This window comes from Acomys minous (assembly GCF_964271855.1).
Source record: "Acomys minous genome assembly, chromosome: 20".
Classification (NCBI taxonomy): Eukaryota; Metazoa; Chordata; class Mammalia; order Rodentia; family Muridae; genus Acomys; species Acomys minous.
This window is the reverse complement of record NC_140502.1, coordinates 15389691-15410296: the sequence shown is the minus strand read 5'-3', so window position 1 is coordinate 15410296 and position 20606 is coordinate 15389691. Positions and strand designations below refer to the sequence as shown.

The 20606-nt window shown below is 41.9% G+C and overlaps 1 protein-coding gene across 1 annotated transcript; it reads left to right on the top strand.

Moving 5' to 3' along the window:
• Window positions 1–1999: 1999 nt before the first annotated feature.
• Window positions 2000–13176, top strand: CABP5 (calcium binding protein 5). Its single transcript, XM_084770122.1, has 6 exons — window positions 2000–2106; window positions 4454–4484; window positions 5354–5497; window positions 7404–7513; window positions 9681–9828; window positions 12443–13176. The coding sequence occupies exons 1-6, from the start codon at window positions 2044–2046 to the stop codon at window positions 12466–12468; spliced, it is 522 nt and encodes a 173-aa protein (XP_084626248.1). The 5' UTR covers window positions 2000–2043; the 3' UTR covers window positions 12469–13176.
• The last annotated feature ends 7430 nt before the right edge of the window (window positions 13177–20606 follow it).

Below are 20606 nucleotides of genomic sequence, written 5' to 3'. Positions count from 1 at the left end.
GGAGAACACTCAGTGGGTTTCCCATGGAAAAATACATTAATCCCTTACTAGGATACCACTCATAATGATTTCCTATTGAGGACGAAACTGCTAACACGTGAATCCTTGGGGCGCATTGAAATCATGCTGAAACGATAATATCTTCTGAGCTATGCTGCATATATGTGGGGAATCCCCTCACCACATTTGCTTTGGTTTTCCATATCACATGACCCCTAATCAACATGTGTGAATGTGCCTCACCACCTCTGAGCTCTGATGCTGTTAAGACTTCTCACCCTCCTTACATTCCTAACTTTGCTCTTCCCCCAGAAGTATCCAGAAGGAACAAAAGGAGAGAAAGAGAGGAGCAGAGGCTGATGAGTGCCGTGCTCCTCATCTTCTGCACACTCATTTCTTAGAGCCTAGTGTTGTGTAGCAATTTTCCTCTGGAAGGAAGGCCTATAAGACTAAGGAAACTATCAAACCTATGAGGTTCAGGAAGCTCATGAAACTTACATGACCAAAGAAGCTCAGATAATTACATGATTCACAAGGTTCTTATTCAGGGTTATATAAATCTTAATTTCTAGAGGTGAGGACACTCCACAGGGGAGCTGCCTGCAAGTTGTGTAGGGATTTTCCAATGTGCAACATTTATGACTCATTACCTGTTCTGAGATGAGGTTTTTGGTGATGTAGCTGCATCTGGATCATAATCCATCATTTATATTCCTGTAGGTAACCCCAATAAACTCACTGGCTCACCAAGTCAGACTTTGGTAGAATTGTTGCTTTGATTGGCTGCTAGTGCCTTATCTTATATATTTATGTCTCCTCAAAAGGTCACGTAACACCTGATATCAAGCAGTTCCTTTTTATCTTTTATTTATTCATTGGCAATTTCATACATGTATACACTGTATATTGAACATATCCTTATCCAATTCTCCCTTCCTACTTCTTCTGGACACTTCTCAACTCCTCCTTCTACCTTTATATTATCTATCTATCTATCTATCTATCTATCTATCTATCTATCTATCTATCTTCTATCTATTATCTATCTATCTTCTATCTATCTTCTATCTATTATCTATCTATCATTTATCTATTATCTATCTATTATCTATCTATCTGTCTATCTATCTCTATCTATTATCTATCTATCTATCATCTATCTATCTATCTATCTATCTACTGCTAACTGATTTTATTGACTTGATCTTGAGCACAGAACCATACGTGCAATGGGTGCATGAGTGCAATGGCCACGCTATGTCCAGAAGACAATACTACACAACACTTCCTCCATACTTTTGTGCTTATGTTCTTTCAGTCACCACTCCTTAATGTTTCCTGACTCTTGGGGGGCATCAATAGCAATGTCCCATTTGGGACTGGCCCTTCAACACTTATTCTTAGCACTTTGACCAATTATTTTCCCTGAATTAACAGCTGCCTACAATAGAAAGAAACTTTTTTTTTTAAAGTCAAGATCAAGAGCAGCACTAATCTATAGCTGTAAACATAAATATTTAGGAGTCAGTTCAACAACATACCTATTTAGCAAATTAACAGTGTATAGGTTCCCCCTGAGGCCTGTGACCTTTGGTTTCTTTAGGCACATGGCTTACTTACAAAAGACCGTATCCATCTTTTACATCTCTCATTCACTAAAGGTCACGCTTAGATGAGTGTTCAAAATGCTCGTTGGAGCAGCAAATGAGTGGAGGCTTCACTCTAATCCCCATTTCACAATGTACTATCCAATTCCATTCTGGGGATAAAAGAGTTTCAGAGGCCCATGCTGTTTCTCCCCTCCCGTCTCACTCTAGCCAGATGGGGAGGTAGGAAGAGCTCTGATCCCTCTACTTTCTGAGTAGAGATTTTCCATGAGCTGTCACAGATCTGTCACAGCGACTGAGGGAGAGAGAGAGAGCAAGAGAGGCAGGAAGAGTTGGCAAAGGATTGAGACAATCCGGACGCTGGGCTGCTTGCTGCAGGGGAGCAGGAAGGAGGGGCCATCTTGACATCAGAGCTTGGTGAACTCTACCTGCCCCCATGCAGTTTCCTATGGGCCCTGCCTGCATCTTTCTGAGAAAAGGCATTGCCGAGAAGCAGCGGGTGAGGTGGGGATGATGTGGAAGGGTGGCAGGAAGAACAAAGGAATCTGGAGTATGGGGAAAAGGAACAAGTGCTAAGCAACGAGAGGAGCAGGCATAGCAAGTATGAAAGGAGCTGAGGCAACACTATGTGGGCTCAAGGGTCAGTAACCAGAAATCAGGAGCAAAGGGGGACGGTGGAGTGAGACAAATATAAAAGGGAGATGTATAGAAATATTGTTGGTAGCATTGTTTTACGTGGGAAAGCATACACTGATGATGGTGATGATGGTAATGATGATTGTGCTGCTGCTGCTGCTGCTGCTTCTATTGCTGGTGATGACAGTCACTGATGATGGTGATGATAGTAATGGTGATTGTGATGCTGCTGCTGCTGCTGCTGCTGCTGCTGCTGCTGCTACTGCTGGTGATAACAATGCTGCTGGTGACAGTGGCGATGACAGTGGTAGTAGTGATAGTGAGATAATGATGGTGGTGTTTCTGCTCCTTTTGATGATAATGATTATGGTGATGATGTTGATGATAGTATTAACAATAGCTACTGCTTATTCCGTTTTGCTGTGCACCTTGTCCTGTTCAGTAAGGTTTACATGCTGATGCAATTCTGTCCTCAGAACAGCACATGAGGTTGGGCATAATTTCATTCTTATTTTACAAGGGAGTAAACTGAGGTTATTAAGTCGTGAAGTATTTTGTTTTAAGCCTGAGCAGTTAACGAGTGACATTATTTTATGCATTTGTTCACTTACTCATTTATTTACTTATCCAGTCATGTTTGATTCAGTCATGTTTGTTCTTCTTCAGGAGGCTTTAAAACTACCAGAAAGGGGAAGATAGGAAAGGAGAGGGGAGAAGGGGAAGGGGAGAAGATAGAAGAGAAAAGGAGGGGACACAGATCAGGGAGAGGCAAAGCAGGGCAGGGAAAGGAAGACAGAAGAAAGGGAGTGAAGGGAAGGTAGAGGAGGGAAAGGAAAGAGAGACGAGGGAACATGAGAGATTGCATGGGAAGAAAAGAAAGAGAATCTGAAGTGAGGAAGTCTTCAAGAATAAGGTTGATAAGGGGTAAATTCCCAGGCACTATGTCTGCTAACCAAGCTTACCCTCAGGTGTGCCCATGGGTAGGGAACGATCACCAGCAATTCTCAGATGCGCAACTGACACTGAATATTATCCATGAAACCCTCCGGACACTGGTCCCACCCAAGGGGATGCTCACCCAGAGGATGAGGATGGAAGTTCTAGAGTCAGTGGGATGTAGCAGAAAGGATTTGGCGTGGAATCAGGAGTCCTACATCCTAATCCCAATGCTGAGTCTGACCTCTTGAGTGACTTCAAAGGATGACGTATGTCATGAAAGCAGAAGAGAGTATTATTTCAGGGAAGGAATGGGACTAGGAAGAGAGGAACATGTGCTGGATGTGGTGATGGTGCCAAAGACACCTAAGGGCAATGATACAGATGTGTGATAATGTCACAATGCAAACCCCCTTTTTTTGTTGACACAAATTCATTTTGATAAGAATGAAGTGGCTGAGTATGTGTCTTAGCTGGTGGAATTTATGTAGCCCATATAAGGCCCTGGGTTCAATCTCCTGCACCATAAAAATTGGGTGTGGTAGGATATATGTTTAATCCCAGTGCCTGGGAAATGGTTGCAGGAGGATCAGAAATCATTCTTGGCTACTAGCCTGATGAGACTCTGTCTCAATAAGTAAAGAATGACCAGTAAGATGCCTCAGCAGGTAAAGGAGCCTGTTGCTAAGTCTGATGACCAAGTTCTATCTCCAGGATGGTGCAAGGAAAGGACCAGTTGCCTCAAATTGTCCTTTGACTCCTCACAAGTGCCTGCATTTCCAAATGATCAAACAAATCAATAAGAGAAAAAAAATCATACTTGATTTATATCTTCATTGGAAGGGGGAATATTCTATTAGTGAGCTGTGTGCCCTTTGGTAGGCTCATTACTTTCTGTTCATCAGTTCCTCATGGGTAAGGTGAGAACATTTAAGTCTACCTCACCAGTATGGTTCTGAGGCTTAAGTATAATGAAAAAGCTTGACACAGACATTCAGATGAGACATATTGTAGTTTCTTCCTCTGGAGAAGAGTTTCTGAATCCATATCTAGGACAGAAAGTTGGAGATTTAGATGCAAGGGTGAGAGGCAGGAAAATGAGAGGTGATGGAAGAATAAAGTGGTCAGAAAAGAGCTGGGGATGGGAGTTGGGGAGGGAGATGAAAGTTAGAGGAAGAGTGTGAAAGACCAGGAGCTTGAACAGTGGACTAATTTGGGGAGGTGGGAGTTGCATTTCTGACTCTTTCAATATCCTCTCCTTGTGTTTCTTTCAGGAGAGACCACTGGGCCAGGATGAGATTGATGGTAACGCCTTGCTCAGATGCCCTTCCATGTAGCCACTCATTACTGCCCTCCCCTCCCGTATTTCTGTGTAAATTTTTTTGACATGAAGATTCCTTTCCCCCTCTCTCCCTGCTCACATGTTATTTGCACAGCTCATTCTGGGTCATTTGTGACTCTGTTCCCCGAGTGTTGACAGATGTCTATCTCACTTGCACAGAAACTCAGAAATGATGCAAATTTTAGAATGACATAAAAAAAATGTTGCTAACTCCTATTACTACTGAACTTTTGGCTTTCACAAACACAAGTTAGTAGCTGTAATACTATCATTGGTTTAAAATTCTCAGTGGAATGTGTGCCGGTCCACTTCCATGCATGATTCCGACTGTAGCCTTGGAATAAATCCATGTAGAAATGTAAAAATAGTTGATATTTTTCTTGGTTGTTTTTGAGATTCCTTGTAACCACTCAAGAGTCTGGGGATTTCAGTGCTCTCAGGGTTACATTCTTGCTAGCACATTTTATATATCCGTGCTTTAGGAAAATGAATCATTAAAAAAAAAAAAAGAACCATTTTGTTTTTAGTCCTGATGTTACTTGATGTGGCAGGGTGGGCTGGTGGGGTGGGCCCTCCTTTTCTGAGGAGAAGGGGAGGGAGAAAAGTGGAAGACGGTGGGAGTGTGGGACCAGGAGGAGAGGAGAGGGTCAATGGCACGGATGTAAAGTGAATAATAAATAAACAAATTAAAAACCCTGAATCATTTAGTTCATTAAATTTATTCTTTGTAGAGTCTCTAGTTGCATCTCATTGATAGGTTGAAGGGATAGCAGTCATCCCCTGCTGACTGTTTCAAGTTGCTCTAAAGCTCTTCTTCTCTCTTAACTTTTAGAGCTCCGGGAAGCGTTTCTCGAGTTTGACAAGGACCGAGATGGGTTCATCTCTTACAAGGATTTGGGAAATCTCATGAGGACGATGGGTTACATGCCTACAGAGATGGAGTTGACTGAGCTGGGCCAGCAAATCCGAATGAACCGTGAGGACACGGGGTGGGAGGCATGCCTAGAGTCAGGGACACGGTGGGAGTGAGAAAGGTGATCGAGTTTAGGGTAGCACTTGAAATAGGAAGATGGTTAAGGGGAAAGAGCAGTCTGTAAGAAAGTAGCTCAGACTATGCTTAGAGAGGCTGCATTTGAAGTGGTTAGAAAGAAATGGATCTAGACACCAGCTGCACCTTTTATTATTAATGTTAAGGAATTAAAAAATCATGTATGAACGTATGCCCGCATGTGTGTTTGTGTACCAAGCACGTGCCTGGCACATGCAGAGGCCAGAAGAGGATGTCAGATCCCTTGGAACTGGGGTTACACACAGTCATGAGACTCCACTTGGGTTCTGAGAACCATTCCCAGGTCCTCTGCAGGAGCAGACGGTGATCTTAGTAGCCAAGCTCTTCAGCTTCCCATTTAAAAAATTAAATTGCATTTATTCATTTTGTGTGTTGAGGGTGGAGGCAGGTGCATGTGAATGTCACAGCATGTGTGTGTAGGTCAGAGGACAATTTGCAGGAGTTGGCTTTCCCCTTTCACCATGTGGGTCCTAGGGACTGAACTCAATGTCATCAAGTTGGGCAACAAGTACCTTTTACCCACTAAGCCATCTCCCTGGCCCATGCGTCCCACTTGTATTATTTACTCACTCGTCATTTTGGACAGTGGAATATTTCTGGTTTTCAGTTTCCTTATCCATCAAGTAAAGATACGATCATGACTTATTTATTCACCATGTTATAGAAAGGAAGGGTTGCCACTGTGGGAAAGGTCATATTGCATATGAGCCTTTACTGAATGTAAGTTCTTTACAACAGTAGAGTTCTCTGCAGTGGAGCTTGATGGATGTTGAACATGAACCTGGACTTGGGTCCTGTGTCACTGAATAGCATTGCTCAGGGATGAATCATTAAATGATTGAATGTGATTGAAGCCAGAATTAAGTTGGCTCCTGGGCATAGATCTGAGTCAACAAGATTGAATTTCATGTCGTAATAGTAGTTAGTCCCTTGTCTGCTGGTTCCATATCTACAGTTCAAGCATATGCCATCAGAATATATTTGGAAAAGGAACTGTATCTATACTAAATACATAAGGACTTTCTGTCTCTCTCTTTTTCCTAAACAATACAGCACAGCTATTATTTATAGAGCACCTCAGATAATGAATAATCTAGAGTTGACTAGAGCATTTGGGCACTGTTTGTACAGTATACACACATTTTGCTTCCAGGACAGGGATTTGAGCATCGACATACTTTTATATGCTATAGATGTCCTGGCAACAAGTCTCCAGTAGATACAAAAGGATAACTGTCGTCATACCTGAAAGAGACTGGTCCACATTTAAATCCATATTTATTGTGTTGATCTATAGATGGGGAATGCATAAGCTTTAAACCAGTAAGAAATTTGATGAATAGGTCTGAGCAGATGATGCAGTGGTTAAACGTGTCTGCCACTCTTTCCAAGGACGTAAGTTTGGATGCCAGCTCTCATGTTGGGCAGTTCAAAGCTGTCTCCATCACCAGGAGAATTTGATGCCCTCTTATGGCCTTTGTGGGAACTGCATTTATGTGTACACACACACACACACACACACACACACACACACACACACACACACACACACACATTGGATGGGGGGTTTAAAATGAATAAATATGAAAGAGAACTGCTGAAGGTCACCCAGTTATACATATATCCTTTGTCTAATAAGTTTATATTGTAGCAGCCTGAGAAATTGACGTGGCTGAGTAGAGGGAGAAACTCAAAGAAAACTTCAGCATGCAGAAGGATGGCAGCTGACCTGCTTATGACTTGAATGGGAAAGTGTGGGGATGGAAACTGAGAGTCTGTGGAATCCTTGATAATCACACCCCGTCTTTTGCAGTTGGTGGCCGTGTAGACTTTGAGGACTTTGTGGAGCTGATGACCCCCAAATTGCTTGCAGAGACAGCAGGGATGATTGGGGTCCAGGAGATGCGAGATGCCTTTAAGGAGGTAACTTAATAACTCCATACTGCTGACAGAGGGGGCAAGGGAAAACCCCCAAGGGGCTCATTTTATTAATCCACACCATGGACAGTGCCCACCAAAATCAACTAGTTGTGATTAATTACACTTGGAAGGAGAATCGCATATCCCAGACATTTGGCAATATGTATTCATCTGACATACATTTATCATTTGAACCTCACATACAACATTAAGGGTAAGCAGACATTAATTCCTATCATAGGTATGAGAAAACGGAGGCTTTTAGATTGTACATGATATTCAATATCCTGTGTTTCCCAAGGTCAATGTTGGGGCCTCTACTCTTGGTTCCTGCAATAGGAAGAAAGACTCTAAGAGTTTGATATTTCCAGAATGGCAGAGCTGTTCTAAGGGAAGCACATTCTAGGGCATGGAGCTGCAAGTGTGGAGGCTATATGACAGGAAGATACTTGCGTAAGCGAGACAAGATCAAGCAGTGGACATAAGAAGAAACAGACAAGGTCTCAAGGAGCTGGCAGTGTGACTCAGTGGCGGAGCACCTGCTACAATCAGTGAGAGATTGAGGACATGGCTCAGTGGTAAAGTCCCTGCCTAGAATCCCCCAGCAATGGACTAGCGGTGTGGTTTGGTACTAGAACACTGCTTTAGTGTGTGCAAGGCCTTGGTCCTTCTTTGTCTTTCATTTCATATGTATTTTGTTACCCTTTTCTCTCTCTTTGCTCCTTTCTTAAAACCTTTTTTCCACTTTCATTGTCTGCTTTCTAGTTTTATGCATACACATCCACCTGTATACATACACAAATTTAAATCTTGGGTCCACATATGGAGAGAGAGCATCATCTGGTTTTCTTGTTGTTCTGAATCTGACTTATTTTGTCTAGCACAGTGATTTTCAGGACCATCTATCTTCTTACAAATGTCATGATTAAAATTTTCTTTATGGCTGAAAAAAATCAGAAAAACCATTCTATTAAATATTTAAAATAATAGAATACTCAAAATAATTATAAAATATTGTGACGTATGACAATAATCAAAGCATTCGGCCATTAAGATAGTTCAGTGTTACATAGAGCGACAAGCCTGATGACGTGATGACCTGATGACCTAGGACTCAGATGCTGGGTCCTACAAATTGTTCTCTGACCTTCACAGGTGCATTGTGTGTGTACACACATGTGAGCACATGCACACATGTGTGTACACACATTCGTAAACAAACGAGTAAATGTAACTATTTGTTTAAAGACATGCAAAACAAACAAAAGCAAAGAAGAAAAAGGAAGCTCCTGGTTGTGGCAGGTGTGTCTGTCACGCTAGTTGTGGTGATGATCCCTTGAGGCTATGCATAGGTCCAAACTCATCCAGTTGTATGCACTATACATGCACAACTCTTCATATATCAATTACACCCCAATAAAGATGTTAAAAGTAATACAGATGCAAATTTGAAAGCAGACCCATTGTTTTTCCTTTCATTTATTTGCTTGTTTATGCATTCACTTCAGAGCTTGATCCCAGCCTCCTCCCTACTCTCCTCCCAGTCATATCCTTATGCCCCCTCTCTCCTTCTTCTCAGAGAAGGGGAGACCCCCAAGGGGTTCCGACATACCCTGGCACCTTAAGTTGCTGCAGGATTACATGCATCTTGTCTCCCAGACAAGGCAGCCCAGCTAGAGGAAAGGGATCCAGAGGCAGGCAACAGAGTAGGAGACAGCCTCTACTACTTTTAGGGGACCCACATGATGACTAAGCTACACATCTGCTACATATATGTAGGGGGGTCTAGGTCCAGCCCATGCATGCTCTTTGGTTGGTGGTTCAGTCTCTGGGAGCCCCTGTGGGCCCTGGTTAGTTTACTCTGTAGGTCTTCTTGTGGTGTCCTTGATTCCACCGGCTCCCTCTCTCCTTCCTCCCACTTTCCCACAGAACTCCTGAGCTCTGCCTGTTGTTTTGCTGTATGTCTCTGTATGTCTTTCCATCAGCCTCTGGATGAAGCCTCTCAGAAGACAGTTATGCTAGGATCCTGTCTACAAGCATAGCAGGGTATCATTAAATAGTATCAGGGTTTGGCTCTCTCCCATGGGGTGGGCAGAAGACCCATTGTTGATGAGCCGACATTCCGATAGATGATGTGTCCTAAGTGCCTACCTTGGTTCTCTCTGTTTAGTTTGACGCCAATGGAGACGGGGAGATCACACTGGCAGAGCTGCAGCAGGCCATGCAGAGGCTGCTGGGGGAGAAGCTCACACCCCGAGAGATTGCTGAGGTGGTGCAGGAGGCTGACATCAATGGAGATGGCACAGTTGACTTCGAAGGTAATACAGTGGGTGGGAATCTGGGAGTCTACATCAGTTTCCTCCCCCATGTGGTTCCCCAGGTCACTCCTTATCCTTCTCCAAATTTTCATCTGAAGGTGCGTTCTAGGTTCATTTCCTTTGCCTTAATAAAACAGCCTGATCACTGGCCTTTGCTCATCTAACTCTCATACCCACCTGCCCAGGGCATGGTATTGTCTACAGTGGATGGGGCCTCCTATACCAATTAGTGACCAAGCAATTCCCCACAGCTATGCCACGGGCCAATCTGACTGTGGCAGTTCTTCAGTCGAGGTTTCCTCTTCCCAGATGACTCTAGGGTTGTGTCAACTTCATAATAACTATGAACTAGTGCATTGTTGGATCATACCTGAGGGAGACATAAAATGGCTACATCCAGCTTAAATTGTGATACTCTCTGATTTAAAGTAGCCAGCATCTAGCTATTGCCTTTGGGTGGGGCCAAAATCTGTAGTCTGTTCTGCAGGTCTATGCCTCTTCAGCCTACTGAGTCGTGTCTTCTGCAGCCATGATGTGATCTGGTATGCCATAGGGGAATGTGTTTCCTGTTCTGCATCCTTCAACTTCTCTTTTGTTTCTCATGACCTGTCTACTTGCACTTGTAAGATTTATGCATCCCTCAAGGACACAAGCCTTTTGTCCCTATGAGCATATACAGGGGGAGGAAATCCCCCTCCGTCACAGTCATAGGGGAGCGGAGTAAGGGGAAAATGGGAAGGAGGGAGGAATGAGAGGATACAAGGGATGGGATAACCATTGAGATGTAATTTGAATAAATTAATAAAAATAAAAAAAATAATATTGAAACAGTAAAAAAAAAAAAATCTCCTCTTTCCCTTCCTGAGTGCATTAAGCCCGCCTGTAAGCCTTACAGTTTTTTTTTTCTTTTCCATGGAATGCATCTTGTGTTAGTTCCCATGCTGCATACAGTTGAGGATCTCTCTCCCGTCCCTCCCTCTCTTTGGTGTTTGTGAGGTCAGTGTATAGTATGTGTGTGTGTGTAGGCACACTCACAGGGCTTAAAGGAGGGTCCTGAGTGTGCTGCTCCATCACTTCTGACTTTATTTCACCGAGACGGAGGCTCTCTCTGAACCTGAAGCTGGGTTGGTAGCTTTGCAAGTCCAAACTATTCTCTCTCCACCTCCTACACCACTATGCTTACAGTTTCACACTGGGATTTTTTATGTCAGTACCAGGGACTCAAAGTGAGCTCCTACTCCTTGTGCAGCTAACACTGATGATCCAGCTCCCCAGCCATCGAAAGAGAGGGGTGTTTAAAAAACCTATCTTTTCTACAAGTCCCCCAAATGGAACGTAGTAAATGTGTTGGGTACCTGATGGATCTTATCAGTCTCGGATGTACCATGTGCATCCGTGGAAATGGGTGGAGGAGAGGCTATCAGACAGATCTTTTGGCCAACTATAAGCAAGGGAAGGGTAGGATGACCTTAAGACATGGTGGGGCCAGCGAGTTCATCTGGCATTAACTCTAAACAAATTAATGGGCAATCTATTCCTTCAGAGCATTCCATCCACTGTCCTCTTGATTTCAAACGGGCTGGTTTCCCCTTACTAGCCTCTGTTTCTTTTCTGTAAAGTGGCAACCCTTCCAGAAGCATTGAAAAATATAAACAAAAGCTAGAGATATATCTCAAAGGGTAAGAGCATGTGCTCCCCAAGCATGAGGACCTACGTTTGTTTTTTTAAAAAGTATATTTTATTTATTATAATTTATTCATATTATATCCCAATTGTTATCCCCTCATTCTTATCTTCCCATAACTCTCCCTCCGTCTTCTGCCCCATTTCACTCCCCTAGACCTCTGATGGGGGCAGCCCTCCTACCCCACTGTCTGGCCACAGCCTATTAGGGAGGACCTAAATTTGGATGTCTAGCACCCATGCTAAAAAATTCAGTCACGTCCCTGTGCCTGTAACTGGTGGTGGATAGGGGTTCACTAAACTTTAGTAGAGGTTCACTAAAGATCCCTGGCCGTCAGCTTAGCAAAAATTCCGTAAGAAGGATCTGGAGAGATTGCTCAGTAGTTCAGCTGATCTTCCATGGCAGTTCACAACTCCAGGTCAAGGAGACCCAACTACCTCTTTTGGTCTCACTGGGCACTGTACATCTGATGCACATGCAGGCAGAACACCAATAAAACCAATTAAAATACAACAACAAACAACAACAGCAGCAGCAACAACAACTAGTGAGCCCCAGGTTCAGTGAGTGACCCATTTTCATGGGAATAAGATGAGGAGCATTAGAGAGGACAGTTGGCATTTTCATCTGGCCTCCACATGTGCATGCATAGGTACACATGCATCTATACATACATTCACATAACACACACACACACACACACACACACACACACACACAAGAAAAGATGAAACAAGTTACTAATAATTTCTATTTATAAACAATATATTTTATGGATATTGTATCGTAGAGAGTTCAAGTCATTTTCTACAGATTAATGTCACTGCCTGAAACATAGGAAAAGCTCCCTAAAGCTCTAGTTGCTTTTACTAAGAGGAACCGCACAGGATTTTTGTTTGTTTGTTTGATTGTTTGTTGTTTTTTTTTCAGAGTTCGTCAAGATGATGTCTCGTTGAAGAGGTAACGGGAGCTCCAGACACGTACTGCCTTGCCGACATGAGCCGGACACTTGTCTAGTACTGGATGCCCAGGAGCCCTTGAGGGATAGAGAGTGGGCGTGGACTTGCCACTGTATGGACTGGGGTGCCACTAAAACAGTTGCTTTGTTTCCTGGGAACATGCATAGAATCAAACTTCAAAGGAAGACTCTATGTACATAAGTATGAATTATACCAGGACCCAGTGCCACTCAAACATTCCAGACGCGATGGCATCTTTCCCTAATTCTGAGTTTCCCTGCCAGATTCTCCTTCCATGCCTCCCCTGAGAAAAGATGGTGTAGGGAACCTTCTCACAGTCTGAAGGAAGAAAAGAAAATCCTTCAAAAAAGGTCCACACATACAGCTTACCTTCCCCCTGGCTACTCCAACAACAACAACAACCCAATTTCCTCCTCTTTGCAAGAAAATGTCCCACCCATCTCAGGCTTATAATGGGGATCCTGCTAAGTCTCAGTTTGGGAATAACTCAGGAAGAAGGCATTCAAGGTTGAGTTTCTCAGATTTCCCAGAAGCACACAGTCTGTTTCTCCCCAGTAAACACCCATGGATGGCCCTGCCCTAGTGTGACATAACCTGGGGGGACCTGAGCTCACCAAATCTGGATTATCAAGGTTTAGAGAAAGCTGATCCCTGAGGGTACTTAATCCCTTGAAAAATATTAAGAGAGAAAGGCTGCGGGGGGGTGGGGGTGGTTGCGGGATTCCCCAAATCTCTAGTTCAGCCAGGTGACTGCAATCTATTCCCGGAAGCCTCTGTGCTGATCTGCCCTGGGCCGCTCCATGCAAGTCTCTGCCTTAGGTGGGTTTTGGACTTTGTCACTCATATATTAACGTGGAATTGGACACTTCAGCCGCTTTACCACTTGAGATAAAGAATTTGTGCCATGCTTTTCTTTCACTGAAGTCCATTAGGTTGAAGTGTCTAAGCCTACACAGCCGCTAGCACGGGAAGGGATTCTAGATAGGTGTTAATACCGCTGAGCCACTTCCTCAGCCCCTCACTGGAGGATGCTATGCAAGTGCTCTACCACTGAACTAGACGCCCCACCCTCACTGTGTTGTCTCCTCCGGGTTGATTATGATCTATCCAAGTCAGGGCAGCTGAGATCACTCACAGGAGACTTTTTTTTTTTATTATGAAATCAGGCTTATTGAATTTTCTTCAGTGAGGGATGAGGAAGGCTCAGGTGACTCATGGCACTCACAAAGTCCTTCTACGAGGTTATATAAGTAACAATTGCTGGGGAAAGGAGACTTTTCAAATTCATTGTAACAAAATAGTCTCTTAATGTTTGGGAATCCTTTTCCGTTACAGAAAATAGGCATATTTACACTGGGCTGGACAAATACAGATATTGTCCCCTATTTGACTCACAGTTGATGTTTGCAGACCCTGCCCTAAGGGGATGCAATTGTGCAATTTATTATTTCCTATTCCAAAGAGGCTCAGATTCTGCAACAGTTCGATGTAACTTGTAGAAGATTCGGCAGTTTGTGAATAATTCTAGTTCAGTAGATGCAAATAATTTCTAGCTGGTAGAGAACAGACCCTCAAAAGTTGGTTGCCTTTTTGCTGCTGATGGATTTTGTATTTTACTTGGCTATATTCCTTAGCAAGTCAATGTTAATTTTTTTAATCATAAAACCTATCTATATGTCTTTCTGTCTGTCTATCGTAATTTGAGTTAGCTCACTGTGTCCCTTAAAAGTGACAGTTTGTAATGAAATTTGAAGGGTGGGCCTTAATATATTCTTGGTCTTAGCCATAGACTGTAGGGCATTGTGGCATTAAAAAAAAGATCTAGATACACAGAGGAAAAGGTGATATCCAGATGCTATGCATTCTGTAACCACCTTGTTTTGGTAGATGGAAGGGAAGAGACAGAGAACACCTCCAGAGTTTACCCCATTATCTGAAAATGTTCACAAAAAGGTGAGAGGTCAAGCAACACAAACTAAAAGGCCTTTGTTTACCCTACACAGGCTGTATCACACTTTATCTTCCTGAAAAGCATGGACACACTACAGCTTCCAAGCAAACCCTTGCTGGTGTATTATTTCTATCTCTCTTAAAAGTGAGAAAACTAAAGCTTTCAATTCTGGTACAACCCTCTGTCCATATTACGATGCCTCTGCTCTATCTGGCCTTCGTCAACAGGACTCTACTAATCTAGTAATGTCTTTTTGGAGAAGATGCAGTTTACAGATAACTTTTACCTTACTCCAATAACTTCCTCAAAGACCAGTTAACTTAATGAATGACAGTTTATTTAACACATTCACACCATTACAAATGATGTAATTTTTAAAAACTTTTTTTATCCCATTTGTTCATTTATTTATTTGTAATTCTTGTGTGTATGTTTATTTGTGTGTGTGTCTACACATGTGCCACTGCATGTGTGTAGAGGTCAGAGGACATCTTGTGGGAGTCAGTTCTCTCCTTTTGTCATGCAGACTCTGGGGATTGAGCTCAGGTTGTCAGGCTTGGTGGCAAACACTTCTACCTGCTGAAACATCATATCATATCATGTCATGTCATGTCATTTCTCTGTCTGTATATATAATATATATAAATGACAATGATGATATCCCAATCATCAAGTTTCCAATATCACCATCATATCAATAGCTAAAGGAGACTTTTCATTTATTTAGTGACTTCTGCTGAACATAATCTATATTTCTGTGCTTGTTAGTTTATTTTTGTCAACTTGACAGAAGCTACAGTATCTGGGAAGAGGGAACCTCATTTTAGAAAATTCTCCCATTCAACTGGCTTGTAGGCAAGTCTTTGGGGGGGGTGCATTTTCTTGACTAATTACTGATGCAGGAGGGTCTAGATCACTGTAAGCGGTGACATTCCTGAACAGGTGGTCCAGGGTTGTATAAAAAAGTAGGCTGAGAAAACCATGGGGAGCAAGTCATAGTTTGTGTTCTTCTATGGCCCCTGCTTTAGTTCCTGCCTCCAGGTTCATACTTGAGTTCCTGGCCTGACTTTCCTCAGTCACGGAATGTAACCTGGTACTTGTAAGCTGAAATAAACCCTTTGTTCAACAGGTTTCCTTTTTGTCATATTCTTTATCACAGCAATAGAAAGCAAGACAGGAGAGTGCTCAAACAAATTGGGATAATCTGTGACCAGTTTTGTGGACCTCAGGAGCTTGCATAGTACTAAGGAAAACAAGACAAAACCAACCCACTTCACCCTGAATGTGGCAGTCAAGTTATATTAAAGGGTTTGAAGTAGAATTTAAAATTTACACAGTGTGAAACTATTAACTTTATTGTCCATCTATTTGGTTCATTGTTACAAGTAGTGAAGGCCATGTGTGTTAATGGTGTGGTTTAAAGCTGAAAGCAGAGATGGTGAGAGGTGTGGATTTGGATAGAATGTTAAACATTAGAAGTAAGTGATGGTGTAATTGAAGGTTAAGGTTGATTTAGAATCTTGAAAATAAAGGATTTGAGGGTAGATCTAGGACACAAGTAGGAGTCTAGATATGATTAAGATTTCTTAAATGCTAACAAGATAACATATTGCATTTTATGCAAAAATGACTGTGTCCATGAATAAGTGCCTTTAACACTTATTTTATTTTTTCTTTTTCTTTTTTAGTTTTTCAAGGCAGGGTTTCTCTGTGTAGCCTTGGCTGTCCTGGACTCACTTTGTAGACCAGACTGGCTTCAAACTCACAGTGATCCACCTGCCTCTGCCTTCCAAGTGCTGGGATTAAAGGTGTGTCCCACCACACCTGGCCCCTTATTTTATTTTTATGGAGATAACAGCACATACTGAGAGAGCACCATGAGCTATGGAGCAAAGTGTACTAGTATTCAAATTCTAACTCTGACACAACTTAGGAATGTGACCTTGGGAAAGACTTAATTTTATTGGGAACATTATTTATTGAGTGAAGAGGATGGGAATGCATCTCCCAGAGCTGCCATGGGTAGACTCAATAAGATTTGGTCCAAAGATCAAAGCCCTACGAGGAGAGCACTGAATAAATGTTCTTACTTACAAAATCAGGGTGAGACACCAATCAAGATTGCTTGTTAAGTGGGACATCTTCATCACCTCCTTCTGCCTTCCCCAAAGGCTCAAGCATCATTGCAGAAGAGAGGGTTAAAAGAAAGCATGGAAGTCTGCAGAGATAAATGTGGTATTGCAAGATACGATAGAGCAGTTGCACACATGAAGTCACAGTAGCCAGAACAGTGTGCACAAGACCTAGTCAGACAAAAATCCCAGCATGGGTATAAGAGGGTGATCATAAAGTCGTACTGCTGTTTGAGGAGTTCTTGGTAACTGATGGCTGCTGAGGTAGGAAGGATTAGCTTTCTTTAGGGATGTGGACCCTGAAGGGCTCTGTGTGCTCAGCAGAGGGTCCCACATCCCACTACATACTGAAACATTACGTGATCTCAGTGGATTAAAAAAAAAAGAGAGAGAGAGAACATGGAGTTGGGAGGGAGAACTGATGGGGAAAGGGGAAGGAATTGAAGTTGAGGAAATAGGAGTAGAGATCAGGCAAGGCAGCCTACTTAGGGCAAAGTGATCAAAAGCAAGCAACAGAGTCCGTGTCATAGACAGCACCCACCCAACTTACTAGGGAATCTACATGAAGACCAAACTTCCCATGGGTTACATATGTGTAGGGGGCCTAGGCTGAGTCCATGCATGCTCTTTGGTTGGCGCTTCCATCTCTGTAAGCCCCCATGAGGCTAGGTTAGTTGCCTGATATCAGTGGACAAGGAGGAGCTCAGTCCTGATGCAACTTGGTCTGCTGGGGTGGGATGGTGGTAGGGGGCACCCCTTTTCTGAGGACAAGAGTGAGGGGTAGGGGAAGACAGGGAGGGGGAGGAACCAGGAGCAGAGGAGGAAGGGGGCTATGATTGAGATGCAAAGTAAATATATAAATTAAAAATACAAAAAGAAAATCCTAACTATTCAAAAGCAGGTATTAGCAAGAACAACTTAACACTAGGGGATTGGTTCTAGCTGACCTAATTAATGTCTTTTGTGGGTGCACAAAAATATCAGAAATATGCAATCCTCAAAAATGTCTTGGACTTTGAAAGAGTAAACAGAATTTCTCTGATACCTTCATCTTTACATTCTGTTTCTTTTTCTCCCCTTAAAAAAGGTTTTATTTTTATTTTTAATGTATAGGTGTGCATATCTCTCTGTGAGTGTGAGCATGTGAGCACAATGTCATAGAGACCATAAGACGACATAAGATCCCCTGGAGATGGAGTTACAGGTGGCTGTGAGCCACTGTGTGGCTGCGGGGACTGAACTCTAGACCTCTGTAAGAGCAGCCAGTGCTCTTAACCTACAGTCATTTTTCTCACTTATTAACTATCCAAAGTAAGAGATGGTATGATAGTCTTGATTAGTCTTAAATATTATGACATCTTCACTTTCAGAGCACTATTTTAACATTATCATTGTTAACATTGTTACCTATTATGGTATCAGCTTTCCTAATTTAAATATCTGATATTCCAATCTCTAGTATGATTATGGCACCAACGTGGATCCACAGGAAAATACTACAACAGACATCATTTAATGAGCTGTAATCAAAACACAGATGCCCTAAAATGTGTTAACTGACCTATAGGATTTTTATTAAATCACTCTTCTATAAGACTCTCTGTGCTCCACTCGGGAGTTTGTCTGTGTGTTTCTGTTTCCATCCCCTGAGGGTGGAGTTTTTCAGAAGACCTCTCTGGTAGGTTCCCTTCCTGTTCCTTCTCTTCAACTGCTTCCTTTGTCTATTTTATTTGTCCTTCTGAATGAGAGTTAAGCATCCTCCCTAGGGGCTTCCTTGTTATTTAGCTTCTTTAGAACTGTGTAATGTAGTGTGGTTATCCTGTATCATGCGGCTAATATCCACTTATAAGTGAGTATATACCATGTGTGTCTTTCTGGGTCTGGGTTACCTCACTCAGGATGATCATTTCTAGTTCCAGCCATTTGCCTGCAAATTTCATCATTTCCTTGTTTTTTTATTAGCTGAGTAGTATTCCCTGGTGTAACTGTACCACAGTTTCTTTATCCATTCTTCAGTTGAGGGATGTTGAGATTGTTTTCAGGTTCTGGCTATTATGAATAAAGCTGCTATGAACACAGTTGAGCAAATGTCCTTGTTGTGTGGGAGAGGTGTATATGTCAGGATATGCTCAGCAGTGGTATTGCTGGGTCTTGAGGTAGAACTACTCCCAATTTTCTGAGGAAGTGCCAGATTGCTTTTGAAAGTGGTTGTACAAGTTTGCACTTCCACCAGCAATGGAGGAGTGTTCACACTTCTCCACATTCTTGCCACCATGTGCTGTCACTTGAGTTTTTGATCTTAGACATTCCGATTGGTGTAATGAGTTGTTTTGATTTGCATTTCCCTATTAACAGGAACATTGAGCATCTCCTTAAGTGTTTCTCAGCAGTTCTATATTCCTCTGTTGAGAATTCTCTGTTTAGCTCTGTATACCACTTTTAAACTGAATTATTTTGTTTGTTGGTGTTTAATTTCTTGAGTTCTTTATATGTTTTGGATATTAATCCTTTGTCAGATGTAGGGTTGGTGAAGATCTTTTCCAAGTCTGTAGGCTGTTATTTTGTTCCATTGACAGTGTCCTTTGCCTTACAGAAGCTTTTCAGTTTCATGAGGTCTCATTTATTAATTGTTGATCTTAGAGCCTGAGCTGTTGGTGTTCTGTTCCAGATGTAGTCTCCTTTGGCAGTGAGCTCAAGGCTCTTTCCTACTTTCTCTTCTACTAGATTCAGTGTGTCTGGTTTTATGTTGAGGATTTTAATCCACTTGGACTCTAGTTCTGTGCAGGGGATATATAATGGTCTAGTTACATTTTCTTACATGTATACACACAGTTAGACCAGCACCATTTTTTAAAGATCTATCTTTTTTTCCATTGTGTGTTTTTGGCATCTTTGCCAAAAATCAAATGTCCATAAGTGTGTGAGTTTATTTCTGGGTCTTCAATTTGATTTCATTCCAGAGACCTGTATGTTTCTACGCCAGTACCATGCAGTTTTTTTTTATTAGTGTTTCTCTACAGTGCAGCTTGAGATCAGGAATGGCTATATCTCCAAAAGATCTTTTATTGTATAAGATTGTCTTAGCTATTCAAGTTTTTTCCATAAGAAGTTGAGAATTATTCTTTCAAGGTCAATAGAATTGTGTTGGCCTTTTGATAAGAACTGCATTAAATCTGTAATTTGTTTTTGGTAAGATGGCCATTTTTACTATGTTAATTCTACCAATCTATGAGCACGGAAGATCTTTCCTGTTCTGATATCTTCTTCAATTTCTTTCTTCAGAGACTTAAAGTTTTTTTCATATAAGTTTTTCAATTGCTTGTTTAGAATTACACCAGGATACTTTATGTTTCTTGTGGCTATTGTGAAGAGTGTTGTTTCCCTAAATTCTTTCTCAGAACATTTGTCTTTTGTATATAGGAGGGCAACTGATTTTTTAAAGCTGATTTTGTGTCCAGTCACTTTGCTAAAGGGGTTTATCAGTTGTAGAAGTTCCTTGGTAGAATATTTTGGGACACTTATGTATGCTATCATATCATCTGTAAATAGTGACACTTTGCTTCCTTTCCAATTTGTATCACTTTGATCTTTTGTTTTCTTATTGTTCTAGCTAGGACTTCAGGTACTATATTGAAGAGATACAGAGAGGGTGGACAGCCTTGATTTCAGTGGAATTGATTTAAGTTTCTCTCCATTTAGTTTGATGTTGGCTATTGACTTGCTGTACAATGCCTTTATTAAGTTTAGGTACGTGCCCTGGATCCCTGCTTTCTCCAACACTTTTAACATGAATGGCTGTTGGATTTTGTCAAATATTTTTTAAGCATAGAAGGAGATGATCATGTGGCTTTTTCTTTCATTTTGTTTATCTGATGATTGCATTGATAAATTTTATTTTTCTGTATGAAATTGGGAATTTTCAGAATTTTATTCAATATGTTCACAGATCCCAGAGTGGTAAATTAGTCACAATTCATGCTGAAGGAACAACTGGCAGAATTAACTCAGTTTAGACAAAAAAACATAGGTAA